Raw genomic sequence first — 14,999 nt, forward strand, 5'->3', positions numbered from 1 at the left:
GGGTTTTACTATATATATATATATATATATATATATATATAATATAAAATAAAAATTACAATTAAATTTACCAAAATGATCCAAGATGGTAAAATTAAAGTATATTATAAATATTAAAGAATTAATATTTATAAAATTATCTCAGCCAGATGTAAAAGCTTGATGAAACCAAATAGGAGCTAGAGCTTATAATACGAGCAAACAGTTAATAAAACATGTTAAAAAACACTTTGAAATGAGTTAAAAACATATTTAATCTGAAAAAGAAGCACTAGATAAGTGGCTAGCCCTTAATCCACGGAGTTTCAGAGAAATACTTTCCTTCTCATCAGAGGGTAGGAATTAGCAAAATGCGGGATCGGATTTTGCATGCAAACGTATTTGATGAAACAACAAGTAAGTCAAAGATCTTACTTGATAACAAAAAAGAGGGAATATGGTGAAGAAAAAAGGTGATTACATGTGAATATATATATAGGTAGGTATTTAATTATTATAGTAAAAAAATATATGTGTAGGTATTTAATTATAGTAAAAAAATAATTATATATATATATATAGTATATATTTTACTATATATATATATATCTATATCATATATATATATATATATATATATATATATATATATATATATATATGTAATTCTTGGTTCGTTCAAAGTCCATAAAACCATATTCCTACATTACCAATTTAATTGAAATTTTCAGAAAATTCATGTGCAAAGTCAGGAATGTTTGCATGTTATTAAAATAAATTAAGATCGTTAAGATCGCAAATTATAAAAATATATTAAATAAAATAAAAATATTTTTCGTAACTGCGAGACTGTCCGCCATATTTCATTTCCGGTAGAAATGAGCCTTTCACGTGGTTGACGACTTTCGAATTACAACATTTAACTATCTAATTAATAGATGGGTAAAAAAAAAACAAATTCCGTATTTTTTAAATTATATACACACACATATATATATATATATATATATATATATATATATATATATATATATATATTTTAGTATTTTAACCTTACAATTGAATAAAAAAAAACATAGCATAAAACTTTAATTAAACTTGGAAATACGATTTAAAAAATGCGCGGATCGGTAAGTGCACTAGCACCATTTGCTTATCTTAATTTTTTTATTTTTAAAATTTACCTAAAATAAATTTGTCTAATTCTTAATTTCTTATGTTATTGGAAAAAAAAAAAGAAGGTAAATATGGAGAATTACTCCACCCTCGAAAATTCCTTTAAAATTACCACTTTTATAGGTTTTCGGGGCCGCTGAAAACGAAAATAACGTTTATAATTAAGGCAAACGAGTAGTTTCCAAGATATGAAGAAATGTTAGTTTAAAAAAGTGGAGGATCACTTTTCCATAATAATTTAACGTAAAATGATCACCCACTTTGTGGCCACGATTTTTTTTGGGGGGGGGGCTTTCTTTCTACCCTTGGAAAATCCTTTAAAATTACCTGTTTAAATTGCAAAAGAAATCAAACAAAAAACTTTTTAGCCAAGAAACACAGAAAATTTTTTAAAAATAGCATCCATTTTTTTCTATCGAATTCATTTGCTGTTTTTATTGAAAACTATTTTCTCTCGGATTTTTGATAAAATTTTCCATAAAGGGTCGTGCGTCTCACGTTCGTATATAACAAAAAGAATTTTTTTAAGATTTCGGTGTGCTAAAAACGAATCTGCAAACCGTTTCCGTCGCAAAAAAATAGTTTTTATGATATGAAGAAATTACTTTTTCGAAAAGTAGGCGATCACTTTTCCATATAAATTTAACTTAAAATAAGCACCCACTTTCTAGCCACCTGAGAGAGGGGGGGATTTTTTCCCATGTTTATTGGCTCATAAACGAAGGCTACGGCTGTGAAATGGGAAATAGTCCCAGAGTCCAGGGGTTATTACCATGCAAAAGAAATCAAACAAAAAACTTTTTAGCCAAAAAACACACAGAAAAATGCCCCTCTCTCACAGTAACATATATTGAGTGAGTTCCTAAAAGTATTTTGTATAGTTTTTTAGTTTAAACTTATTTTCCCAAAATTTCCCCAAACTTAACGTGTTCGATACAGTCTGCCGCCATTTATATTTTTCAAATATACCGATAAACACTGCATGTTTTTTGAACCGATTAAACATTATACATTACATAAAAACACTACAATGTTATCCAGTTAGGTAGAACATTTACTTTTCTTGCCTTTGATAAAATTTATTTGTTATATATTTATTTTTTGACAACTTTTTTGTATCTGTGTTTAGTAATACAGACCGTTTTCATTTAATGTAACGTTTAGTTTGCTCGAAAAACAGTGTTTATTGGTGTATTTGAAACATACAAATAGTGGCGGACACTGTTGATTACGTTAAGTTTGAGAAAGTGAGTTAAAACTATAAAACTATACAAAATACTGTCACAAACCCACCGATTATTTCAGCCTATGTCATGGTAACATATATTCGGTGGGGTTTTAATACTGTATTTTATAGTTTTTAGTTTTCAACTTACTTTCCCAAACTTAACGTATCAACAGAGTCTGCAACCATTTCTGTTTTTCGAGCCGATTAAACATTTTACATTACATAAAAACACTAAACAATTATCCAGTTAGGTAGAAACATAACTTACCTTACCTTTGCTTTCATTTATTTGTTTTTGGACAACTTTTTCGAATCTGTGTATAGTAAACCCCCCCCCCCCCCATCACTCAAATATCAATTACTAACTCACATTTTTGTATACAGAAAACAAAAAAAAAAAAAAAACATTTAGCGTTTCAACATTTTTGCTACGTTCAACTTTATCCACTGATTGTTGGTCAAGCCCAAGCCATGATTGACAGTAATCCTGAGGATCAGGATCCAATTCTGCAAGAGTACCATTTTTTTTCATTTTCGCCTTTTTTATTTTACTTTTTGGAATGGATTGCTGTACTAAGAATATAAGAAACATGCATTTTCTCTTTTTATTAGAATTTTCCATTACACCAAATTGAGCCACAGCAACGCGTGGCAGGGTACAGCTAGTATATATATATATATATATATATATATATATATATATATATATATATATAGTAAAACCCTGGGATTATATATATGACCTACATTTAGTAAGGATTTTTGTATGTTTTGCTTTTATGACTTTAAAAGAATTCCGTCTTCCACTAAAAAAAAAAAAAAATGTTAAATCTTATTGTAAATATATATACCAAAAGTGTGTGTGTGCATATATATATATATATATATATATATATATATACTAGTGTTGGGACGATTAATCAGAATCAGGAATCTGAAGAATCGACAAATTTGGGGGAATCGGAAAAATTGGTGCTATTTTCCGATGCCAAAACGATTCTTTTAACTGTCTTTTTTTATTTCATTTTATTTAAAGCAAAATCTTCCATTACTGGTAATGATGATAAAAAATAATTATTTATTGATTTTAAAAATACCAGTTAAAATACAAGTTAAAATCTATAGATCATCCTCCACAAATATATTTTGACGTTTAGGAAAATATGTGCATATTTAACATGTGCTTTTTATGAAAATCGGGGGAAATAACAATCTTATAGTTAAATAATTAAAGATTTATAAAGAATCGGAATCGGTAATTGTATCGGAATCGGGAAAAGTATTGGAATCGTTCCATCACTAATATATACATATACACTTTTGGTAGTCTTATAACTTTAACTTTCCTTATTTGTTCTTCAGTTCTTGCATTTCTTAAGCGATATTTCTGACAAAGGGAGGAGAATTGCTGTTTTGCGAGTTAAAGAGTTAAAATCAAAACATCAAAAAAAAAACACAAAAAAACTAACGTAAGGCAAACGAACGATGTTAAATATAAAAATCGAAAAAACAAAAACAAAAAAGAAAACAGAAACGCGAACGTTAAAACTAAAAACCCTCCAAAAAAAAACATGTGAAAAATGACTTAAATAAGCCTGTTTCGATATTAAAATTTAAAAAATCGGTGGGTACCCGGGTGTTTTTGAGTGTGTGTGGTTGGTCGGGGGTGTTAATGAAAACCTAAGAATAAGCAAAGTAAAAAAGAAAACAGAAAAACGAACGTTACGTGAAAAATGGGTTAAATAACCCGCTTCAATATTTAAATTTAAAAAATCGAGAAAAAAAAAGACATATCACACACCGATTTGAACCAAAAATGTTTAGATAAGCGCCCAATGCGCTAACCAACTGAGCTTACGTGACGTACATGAAATTTAGTCAGTTCTTCAACTATTTAAACTAAATCAGGTCATGACGTCATCTGACGCATGTGTAGAACCGATCTTGTCATGAGAGGACGGTTTTTGTTGACCCTCTTCCCCCCCCTGTAGAAAACTGTTGATTTCAGGGTGAGAAAATTAACGTTTTTGGCCAATTTTTCGGGCGAAGGATGGAGCTTCAATATGATACAGAGTTTGTTAATTTTTTTTCTGTCTGTCGAAAAGTTTTAGCGGACATACAAACACACATACATACATACAAACATACATACATACACACATTTTCGCTTTCATATATATAGATTTCTCTTATTCTGTTTGTCTGTCTTTTCCACTTTCTCTCCGATCTGGTTAGAATTTTGTATGAACCTTTTTTATAATAAGGTGCAGTGGACTAAGTATTTTTGTATCTATTCCATTAGGAATTAGTATTAATGCCAAACTGAGCGCAAATTTAACCAAACTTAACCATCAATTTGGCATAAATAATTCTAAACGAACAGTTTATAACTTTTAATCGTTTTTAATGACTGAAATCTCATGTTTGTGCATGCGTATGTGTGTGTGTGTATGTGTGAATGTGTGTGTGTGTGTGTATGTATGTCTATTTTTATTATTTTTAAAACGGTAATCTACGTACATGCATATTTCATGTCTTGTCGGCGTAACTTGACTGTTTCTAGGAATCAAACTCCTAACCACACAGTCTGGCACATTAATTTAGTTTAGTTTAAACTGATTTAGTTTAGTATCACAGTCTGGCACATTAAACCATTACACCATGAACTCCTAGATGATTTTACTGTTTATTTTTATCATTTATAAATTTAGATTTCTTGTCAATTTTTTTTTTTTTTTTTTTTTTTTTTAATGATTAATATGGTTAAATAACGAGGCGAAGCTGCTATTTAACCGTATTTATCATTAAAAAAAAAAAGTCAACAAGATATATATATATATATATATATATAAATTACTAACTTAGCATAAACCACATATGTCATGTAAACACATCCCCATAGTTACAACATTTCTACATTTCTATGGTTATAAAAGAAGCCTCCTTCAACTTTCCCTATATTCTCCCCGAGAATTTAAACACACATACTGTCCACATACATTACACTCAATATGATAGAACTTTGGTCTCTTAACAGCTAAATTTCTGGCCGAAAACAGATCACATTGATTTTCCCAAATCTCAGTACCCTGTATATCAAATTTCGAGTCTGTAGACTAAAAATTGACAGAGTTATTGCATAGGGAAATGTACACACACAGATACACAGACAGACAGACACTTTCACTTTTATAGATATATAGGTATAAAAAGTTTTAAGAAGTTGTGAGCTGACTGACTGCTTCTCAGAAAAAAGCCTTTCTTGGACATACACAAAAAGCGAACATACATACACACATTTTTGCTTTTATATATATAGATTATCTTCAGAAGAGGATATTATTAAGGTTGCTTCAGAAATACAAAGTTGGAAGAATTTAGAGTCAGAGTATAAGATTTAGATTTTTTGTAAATAAATCATCTTACGGAGAAAGGCATATTAAACTTCAGTGAGAGGACATGCATGTTTTGATTGGAAAAGATTACGTTTCGATATAGGTACCAGCTTTCAAAGATGTAAGAGTATCAATTGGAACAAAAGAATTAGTAATATGGAGTCTTATATGATCACGTCTCGACAGGGATTAAAAAAACAAACAAATATGATGCTGCTGTCAGAAGTAATATTTTCTTTTTAATTGTCTTTAAAATATGTTTTTATTTTTTTTTATTTTTATTTTTTATTGTTTTTTTTAATTTTTTTAATGGTTTCAGTTTAAAAGCAGAAGATAAAACGCACGACCTCTTGACTTTGCTTGTTCAATTTCTCAACACTCCATCTGAGAAACCGGCCCAACGTATTCAGGAACATGAACAAATTATGGTGAGTTTTTATTCCTATTATTTTGAATCAAGGCATTTCAAAAAGAAAAATATTGATGATATATATATATATATATATTGTGATTCAGTGAATTTCAAAAAACTCTCATTGAAATGAAATGAAGTGGTTGAGTTTCATATCAAAGAATTTTTATTATTCTAAGCAAGACAAAGAATACTTTAGAAAATTAATCTCCTTAACCTATAAGGTTTCGATGTCTACCATCTCATCAGAGGAGAGAAAATATTAGCAAATACTTATAAAGGTATACACCCTATTTGCTAAAGTCAGTGAGACATGGAAAGTCAAAGTAAAAATAATAAATTTATCAGAAGTCCTGTAGCAGGAGGATTTGCAGAAAAAGGATATGAAAGTTTTTTTTTAGATCCAGTTTCCTTGATAAAATCCATGTTATGCGTTCTTTACATCCGTTTGGTAATAAGGTCCAAGTTATATATTGGGTAATCTGCATAGCTGTGTAGATATCCGAATCGGGCAAGTGCTTGTATAAATTTGTTTGTGGGTCCAGCGATAATAATTCAAAGTCTGGTGGAATCCTTTTCATTAGAAGTATATATTATTATTATGTTTATATATATATATATTTTTTATGAATAGAATTTGGTATAACAAGATTGACTGAAAGGTAAGTTATGTAAGTTTCTACTCCAAAGATAAGATTACAAAAATTAGTTAATGTATTAAGGCAGTGACATAGCAAACAGAAAGTTGATAGACAATGAAGGAAATGAACATTGTAATCTGCGAGATCAGTGGTTCTCAAACCGTTTCTATCTGGCACGACCTTGGTTATTTTGCTGCACCCCTTCAAAAAATGTAAGTAAGTGTTGAAAAAAAAATTGGTTATATGAAATTATCGACAATTGGAGGAAGTTAGGAGAGAAAAGAAAAATGTAAATTCAGGAGTGGGCATCTTGGAGGCTTTTAATTGGCAGTGGAGGGTCAATCACTTGACTAGCTAAGAGGCAACAACTTATCTGAAGGGTTGTGGTTCGACAGGACAAAGAACCGTGTGTGCCATGCTCAAGCAGGGAACATGTACTCATATTTGGCTATTTGGATCCACCTTCTTTCAAAAACCATGGAATGTAATCTTTTTCTATCCATTTGATCTTGGCCTTCAATTGGTGCTCGAAGAATCTGATCAGATCCGGATCAGCAAAAGATTCAACCCCTTGGTTATCACTCAGATGCAACGTCCACACTATCATGTGCACAACGTCCAGGATCATGAGAACACCGTTTGTCTCTCCCTGTCCAATGGCGTTCATATGTTGTGAATTTCATAGGATACATGCTCGGGATTGATATGAGCTGTCACCTCGTTGATGTACTCGTAGAACTGCCGAAGTGTGGCAATCATTTCCTGATTACTGTTCTCATTTTCCTGAAATCTTGGATGTCCATTTCATTAGTCCCTTGATAAAGGACGGGTCGGACTTAGTAATTCACTCTCGTTCGTTTGTTTGTCCGTTCATTTGTTTGCACTTTTCTCAATAACAACGCCTTGGATTTTTGAAAAATTTTGCACAAACATTAGTCATGGTGAAAGTAAATTTTTGGCAGAATAGATTTTTCGAGATAACTCTGGTTGCTTCCCTAGGAATCATTATAGAGGTAAAGTTGCCCCCAAATCGTTCATCCGTTCATTTGTTTGCACTTTTCTTAATAACCATACCTTGAATTTTTTAAAAATTTTGCACAAACATTAGTCATGGTGAAAGTAAATTTTTGCTAGAACAGATTTATTTACTTGTGGAGGGGGACCTCGTATGCTCATTTTGTTGCAGGACCGTCTTTGATGGTTTGGATATACAGCTTGTTGTGTAGAGAAGAAATTAATTTGCAACCTAATCCTCCTGAATGGTGCAAGTATATCACTAAGCAACTGAAGGCATGGGCAGCAACCATCAGGGAGAACTTAGCTGAGCTCTCAGGTTCATGAATGGTTGATCTTTGACGGTTTGATTAACCATCTCTTGCAACCTTGCTCAAGGCCGCTATGTTTCTAAACGTGGTGTGGGTGAAGGAAGAAACCAGTCAACCCAACCAGGATAAACAGCATTGTAACAACAACTAAGAAAGGGCGTTTCTGTTTTAGAGGTGCTTTATCTAAGGGAGATAACTCCTATTTACTAAAAACCAAAAAGCAAAATAAAAACATATTTTGCAAGAAATAATTTGGGATGCTAAACTGTTAGTACCGGAAATTACCGAAACAGTTTACAAAAATGAAACATATTAATTAACAAACTTTAACAAAACGAATACAGGATTTTTGAATAATAACAAAAATAAATACAGATGAAAAATATTAATACATGAATACTATACTTGAACATTTATAATCAATCGAAAAAAGAAACAAGTTGATTAATAAAAAATAAATGGACTTATGTTAATTAATAAAAAATAATATATTGCATATAGATCTCTTATCGCAAGAATTATGCGAAGGAATATTTCTCTCTTTTCTGCCAAAGAAACTTCATGAGATGGTGAAACATCTCGGTCGTGGGCCCCAGCAATTTACGGATGTCTTTTGGCATGAGACCAGAAACCTTTATTTTAAAATAAGAAACTTGTTTTGTTTTTTTAATTTAGTGAATCATAATTATTAATCAAAATATGTAAATTTCTTTCTTTTTTTTTTTTTTTTCTTGGTCAATGAAAGTTATCCCCCTTAGATAATCCACCTTTAACACAGAAGCACCTAAAAAAGAACATTATATCTGTGATATGCTAACATGTGAAAGAGCATATGGATTTCAAGCACCCCAAAATAAGCAATGACCAAAAGAGCACTTTTTTTCAGTACACCAAATTTTTTAACTTTTATTTCTGTCACTTCTGGTAACAATTTAAAAATTCGGGTTTGTATTACTGTACACATAGATTCGAAAAAGTTGTCAAAAAACAAATATAGAACAAATAAATGTTATCAAAGTCAAGATAAGTTACTTTTCTACCTAACTGGATATATTTTTTGTGTTTTTATTCAGTGTAACATGTTTATTCAGCTCGAAAAACATGCAGTGTTTACCGATGTATTGGAAAATTCAAAATGGCAGCCGACTCTCTCTCGGAGAGGGTACGTTTGGGAAAAGGTATTATAAATAATAAACTAGACAAAATACTGTTAGAAAACAACTGAATATATGTCAACTTATGTCACGGTAACATATATTGAGCGAATTTCTAACAGTATTTTGTCTAGTTTATTATTTATAATACCTTTTCCCAAACGTACCCTCTCCGAGAGAGAGTCGGCTGCCATTTTGAATTTTCCAATACATCGGTAAACACTGCATGTTTTTCGAGCTGAATAAACATATTACATTGAATAAAAACACTGAAAACATATCCAGTTAGGTAGAAAAGTAACTTATCTTGCCTTTGATAACATTTATTTGTTCTATATTTGTTTTTTGACAACTTTTTCGAATCTATGTGTACAGTAATACAAACCCAAAAATTCATAGTTTTATTTATAAGAACTTTTTTATGTTTCTGAATTTTTGAGATGACGATTGATGATACATATTATTTGGATTTCTCGAACTACTGTTCTCATCTTGAGTGTCATTCTCACAATGTTTCAGTCGATGTAACTTGTAGAACTTTCTTTAGATGTATCTTGTAGAACTTGGGGAATCTGCACAGAATTTTGAACGGAATTCTTTCTTTAATCTATGGGAGTAGCATGTTCTCGTTCCATCAGCCATGATGTGAATAGAAGCCCTAAGTAATTAACAATTGATTTTGAGTGTCACCCGCGCTGAAGATTAAACCTTCAACCTTCAGAAGCCTGTTGCTTTACATCTGAATTTTACCAAGTACCCTATCCACTATGCCATGGATCTGCAAGCTTCCTAATTTTGATAAGATGCACCTGAAAAAGGTCAAAGGTTACATCAACCGAAACATTAAAATAAAACTCAAGATGAGAACAGTAGTCCAAAGAATCCAAATAATATGAATAATCAATCCTCATCTCAAAAATTAAGAAAAATGGGGGGGGGGGTTATATTTGAAATGCAAAAAGACATTGATAAAATATTATGAAGCAAAGAAAAAATGGAAAATTTGTAATTTATACTGGATCACCCGTTATCTTCTGGGTCAGTATTTGTTATATAAATTTTAAAAAATGAAGATGATGCTGTAGTTTGCTTGAAACATTGTACATATTGTGTAAGGAGTTGTTGAAGGCTATGACAATTCTGTTATGTAGAAATACACTGTTGGATACAAGACGAGGTAAAAAGAATAAACAACAATATTAAAAAAAATTCAATTTTTTTTTATTAATTATTGAGCAATGTAATGCGTCAAACCAGAATGATATCAGTGGTGTTATGTTCGTTGAATTTTCAAGGTAAATCTCATCTTCAGAAACAAAATTTTCTTTCTTCTATTCAGGTGCAGTTTGTGTCTTTATTTCTGTCGTTAAAACAAATTACTTTGTCCTCATTCAATTCATATTTCTTTTCGATTGATTAAAAGAAACTGTTTAGTATTTAATTCTTATTGCAGAATTTTGACCCTTAAATTCCTCTCTGATCCACAATCTGTAAATACTAATTTTACTTTGACCTATATATTATTATATATTAAACAAAGCCAAAGGAATTCAGGCTACATTGTGATATCATAATAGACCACCTCTCTCCTGTTCTCTTTCTCAAGTGCTCTCACCACCTCTATCTCTCCTTCCTCCTTTCTTACGTTGCTTTATTTTATTGTTTAAGAGTCTCCTTCATAGAATCAAAAGTTAATTTGTTTTAACTTTTTTTTTTCTAATTCCAGCATTTTTTAAGTTTTTTTTTTTTTTTTTGATTTTGTTGAATTTTTCATTTTTTGATTTTGTAGAATTTTTCTTTTTTTTTATTGTTGATTTTGTAAAACTTTTCATTTTCTCATTTCTTTGTAGACAATTCTTCAGAATTTATGCGACCCTGAAATCACTTTGGCACCAGCTGAATCGTCAATGTCATTCATGGAACAGGTTTGTTGTTGCAATTAATATTTTTATTTGTTAAGAAATGAAATAAGAATGCGGAAAGATACAAAGTCATGTTAAGTTAAATGGAAAAAAAATTGAAATAGTTATGTTTTTTTTTCTTAGCAACACTGATATTTAACATAAAATAAATCAAAGAAAAATATGTAGTTTATTCCAAAGATAAATGTTTCACATTTATAATTTCAATACAATTTCAGACAGGTGGCCTATGCGACTCACATTGATATGGCATAATCCTGAGGTCTAATTTTCACAAACTGTAGACATTAAATTAGGCTGTATTTCAGCAATAACACGCCGAATATTGTCTCTCAAGTGGTCTATTGTGTCTGGTTTTTATCAGCATAGACATGGGATGTTACATACCCCTAAAGAAAATAATCTAATCGGATTAAATTGCACGAACGAGGTGGCCAGTTGACAGGTTAAGTTTGTGAAATTATTCATTCATCAAATGTTTTTCTTAATAAATTGATCGTATCATTTGCAATTTGCAAATTCTGCTCGGGTGTCAGTCTCTTAATGATGAATTGGCAAACCAGGCTGAACTCAAAATAACCGATAGTTGCCAAATCTGCAATTAAAGAAAATAGTTGTCAATTTTAAGTTTGCTGCCTTTAAAAAAAAAATAAATAAATAAAAAATAATCAACAACTTTTTTTGGTACTTGTACAGTTTAGTCAAGACATTAAAAAATGAAAATATTGAAAAAAAAAGTTTAAATTGTATGTATCTTTTATGGAATGAAGTTCTCTGAAAAAAAATTTCACTTAATTTCATCAAATAGTTTTTGTTTTATAGCAAAAAAACAATTTGTTGTGATACCGAGCAAAAGGTTCGATTTTTAGGAAGAAAAGCTAGTTATTAAAGATGGGGAGGGAGTGTCGGCGTTTTACATGGAGTTATCTCCCATGTCGTTTCTAAAATTCAAACAAAAATTTAAAACAAATCCAAGATGTCTGCCTTCAACGTGCTCTCATAAAAACGTGTTTTTCTGCTGTAAAAAAAAAAAACTACTCGATCAAATTAAGTGAAATTTTTTTTTTTTCAGAGATCTTCATGTCAAAACGGATACGTACAATATAACTTTTTTCGATATTTTCATTTTTTAATGTCTTGATTAAACTATACAAGTACCTTTTTTTTTTTTTTTTTTTTTTTTAATGATTAAACTGTACAAGTACCTTTTTATTTTATTATTTTTTTTTTTAATGGGATTGTAATTTACTGCTTTAAGTGTTTTTTTTCCATTTTGTATTCAATTCTATACTTGTTGTGCATAAGAGGCTTGTGATTTCTTTCCACCATTTATAAATAAAAACAATCAAACCTTTTAATTAAGCAATGAAAAGGAAACTAGAGGAAGAAGTAAACCCAATGGTTTTAATTACAAAAGAACAACTTTGACTTGTCGTTGCTGAGAAAAACTGACAGCACTAGTTGTGACAAAAAATGGCTGCCTCATCGAAATTAACATCTTCAATGTAGCCCATGTGTAATAAATAAGATTTAGTTTAGGAGTGAATCCTATACATACAAAGCCTAATATCTGATAATCTATATATATATATATATATATAAAAGTGAACGTGTCTGTGTTCATTTCCCTATGCAATAACTCTGTCAATTTTTAGTCTACAGACTCGAAATTTGATATACAGGGTACTGAGATTTGGGAAAATCGATGTGATCGGTTTTTGGCCAGAAATTTGGCGATTAAGGGGTCAAAGTTCAACGATTTGACCTTTGAGAACTCTACCAAACTCCTCCGACAATTTTTGGGTCTATGCACTTGAAATTTTAGATATAGGTTCCTTGGACATGGATCTAACTTAATAACTTGATTTGAGCCCAAAACAATAAATTTTAAGGGGTCATAATAGGGGTCAAAGTTTTTAAAAATTGACCTCTGCAGTCTCTTCCAAATTACTCAGACAATTTCTGGTCTAAATATTTGAAATTTTACATAAAGGGTATTCAGAGATAGGGCAAGCTTTTTCATCAGTTTGGGTCGAAAATTTTTAGTTACCAATATATAAATGTATCTATGTATGTCTTTTTGCATGTCTGCCTTAAACTTTCAATAGAGGCGATGGATTTTACCAAGATCAGTATCATTTTAAAGTTCGACCTTTCATACGACAAATATCGAAAAATTGACTAAAAACATTAATATCTTTCCCTTCAACTAGGCACTTTTCTACGGGGGGGAGTATCACTTTTTTCGCCGATATTTTTTAAAGTTATCCTCTCCTTTAGATTGTCTAGCCTTAATTTTAAAAAAATGTCCCTTCCGGTTTGGCGGTGGTAGTAACAGCATAAACGTAAGGTTTTACCCCGTTCTTTTCCTCCTTTGCTGTACGGGTTCGAGCCTGCCTTCCTACTACCACTTTTTTTTTTTTTTTTTTTTTTTTTTTTTTGCTCAACATACACATCCAAACACCCAGGCAACGCCGGGCTGAAATGCATGCTAGTAATAATAAAAAAGAAAGAATAATCAGGTATGAAATTATCAATTTTATGAACAAAGAAAGGAGAGGCTTAATCTTAATCATATCTGATGATAATAAAAAGAAAAGAATTTCTTTCACTTTTAAATAGTGATGGGACGATTCCAATATTTTTCTTGATTCCAATACCGATTCCGATTCTTTATAAATATTCAAATATTTAACTATAAAATTTTTATTTTGTCCCGATTACCATAAAAACACATCTTAAATATATTTTCTGAAACGTAAAAACACATTTGTGAGGGAATGATCTAGAGATTTTAGTTTTACTAGAAGTTTAAATCAATAAATATTTATTATTTTATTATTACTACAAGCAGTGGAAGATGTTTCTTAATCCAAAATCAAATAAAAAAGATAATTTAAGGAATCGGTTTTGGCATCGGAAAACAGGCTTAAATTTTTCCGATACCGATTCCAATACCCCCAAAAATTCCGATTTTTTTTTTTATTCCTGATTCCGATTAATCGTCTCGGCACTACTTTCAAAATAGACACAAAATATTCCCTAATAATAATTACAAAAAAATTACAATTGAAATAGAATGAAGAGGAAGAATAGTTGTCTTTTTTTTTTTTTTCAGTGGTTAGTTTCGTTTCGATGATTTCAAGTAACAAATAGAAATCAGTTACTTTCGACTCAACCTGTAGTTTTAACTTTTCAATTTTGCTTGTCTTTCAGTTGTCAGTTTCAATTCCTGTGGGTGAGCATTTAACCCTGATAATCACAGGCATCTTAAAACATCTCGGAAACATTGAGAACAGTTTTTCAAACGTTCTTTCTTGCATACGGACATTGGGTCTTCTCTGTGAACACGACTTTGGTTTCTTCTATGTCAAAAAGTAAGTCCTTTTTTTTGTTTATTGGAAGCGTTACTACTTTTTAACCCCCCCCCCTTTTTTTACTTGTATACATCTCAAACAAAGCACTTCTTTTTTTTTTTTTTTTTTTTTTTTAAATTACATTTTCACCTCAAACAAGGCACAGTGCTCTTTTGATGTAGGGGGCTACTATCAGGGACATAAGTTGCAGGGATACTATAGAGGGAGTTGAGCAACAAGATGTCTGTTCACATTACACTTGAACTTCTGCATGTCAGTACAGTTGGGGAAGCAGAAACCCGGAAGAGAATTCCAGAGTCTAGCAGTTCTGGGGAAGAAACTATTAGAGTAGAAGTCTTTCTTACATCTAGGGATCTCTACTGTGTAGGGGTGGGACTTTGCTGCTTGTTG

General features: G+C 30.8%; 1 protein-coding gene across 4 annotated transcripts in view; it reads left to right on the forward strand.

The window, feature by feature from the left end:
• Window positions 1-14,999, forward strand: part of LOC145259726 (protein virilizer homolog) — a 239,719-nt gene that overhangs the window by 196,786 nt on the left and 27,934 nt on the right. For all 4 annotated transcript variants that reach the window (XM_080117416.1, XM_080117417.1, XM_080117418.1 and 1 more), the window contains exons 33-35: window positions 6,098-6,206; window positions 11,161-11,235; window positions 14,449-14,609. In XM_080117416.1, coding sequence (XP_079973542.1) covers window positions 6,098-6,206; window positions 11,161-11,235; window positions 14,449-14,609 — 345 coding nt within the window. The remainder of the gene's footprint in view (window positions 1-6,097; window positions 6,207-11,160; window positions 11,236-14,448; window positions 14,610-14,999) is intronic.

Source organism: Euprymna scolopes, chromosome 35, assembly GCF_053919585.1.
Source record: "Euprymna scolopes isolate OS-2025 chromosome 35, ASM5391958v1, whole genome shotgun sequence".
Taxonomy (NCBI): domain Eukaryota; kingdom Metazoa; phylum Mollusca; class Cephalopoda; order Sepiida; family Sepiolidae; genus Euprymna; species Euprymna scolopes.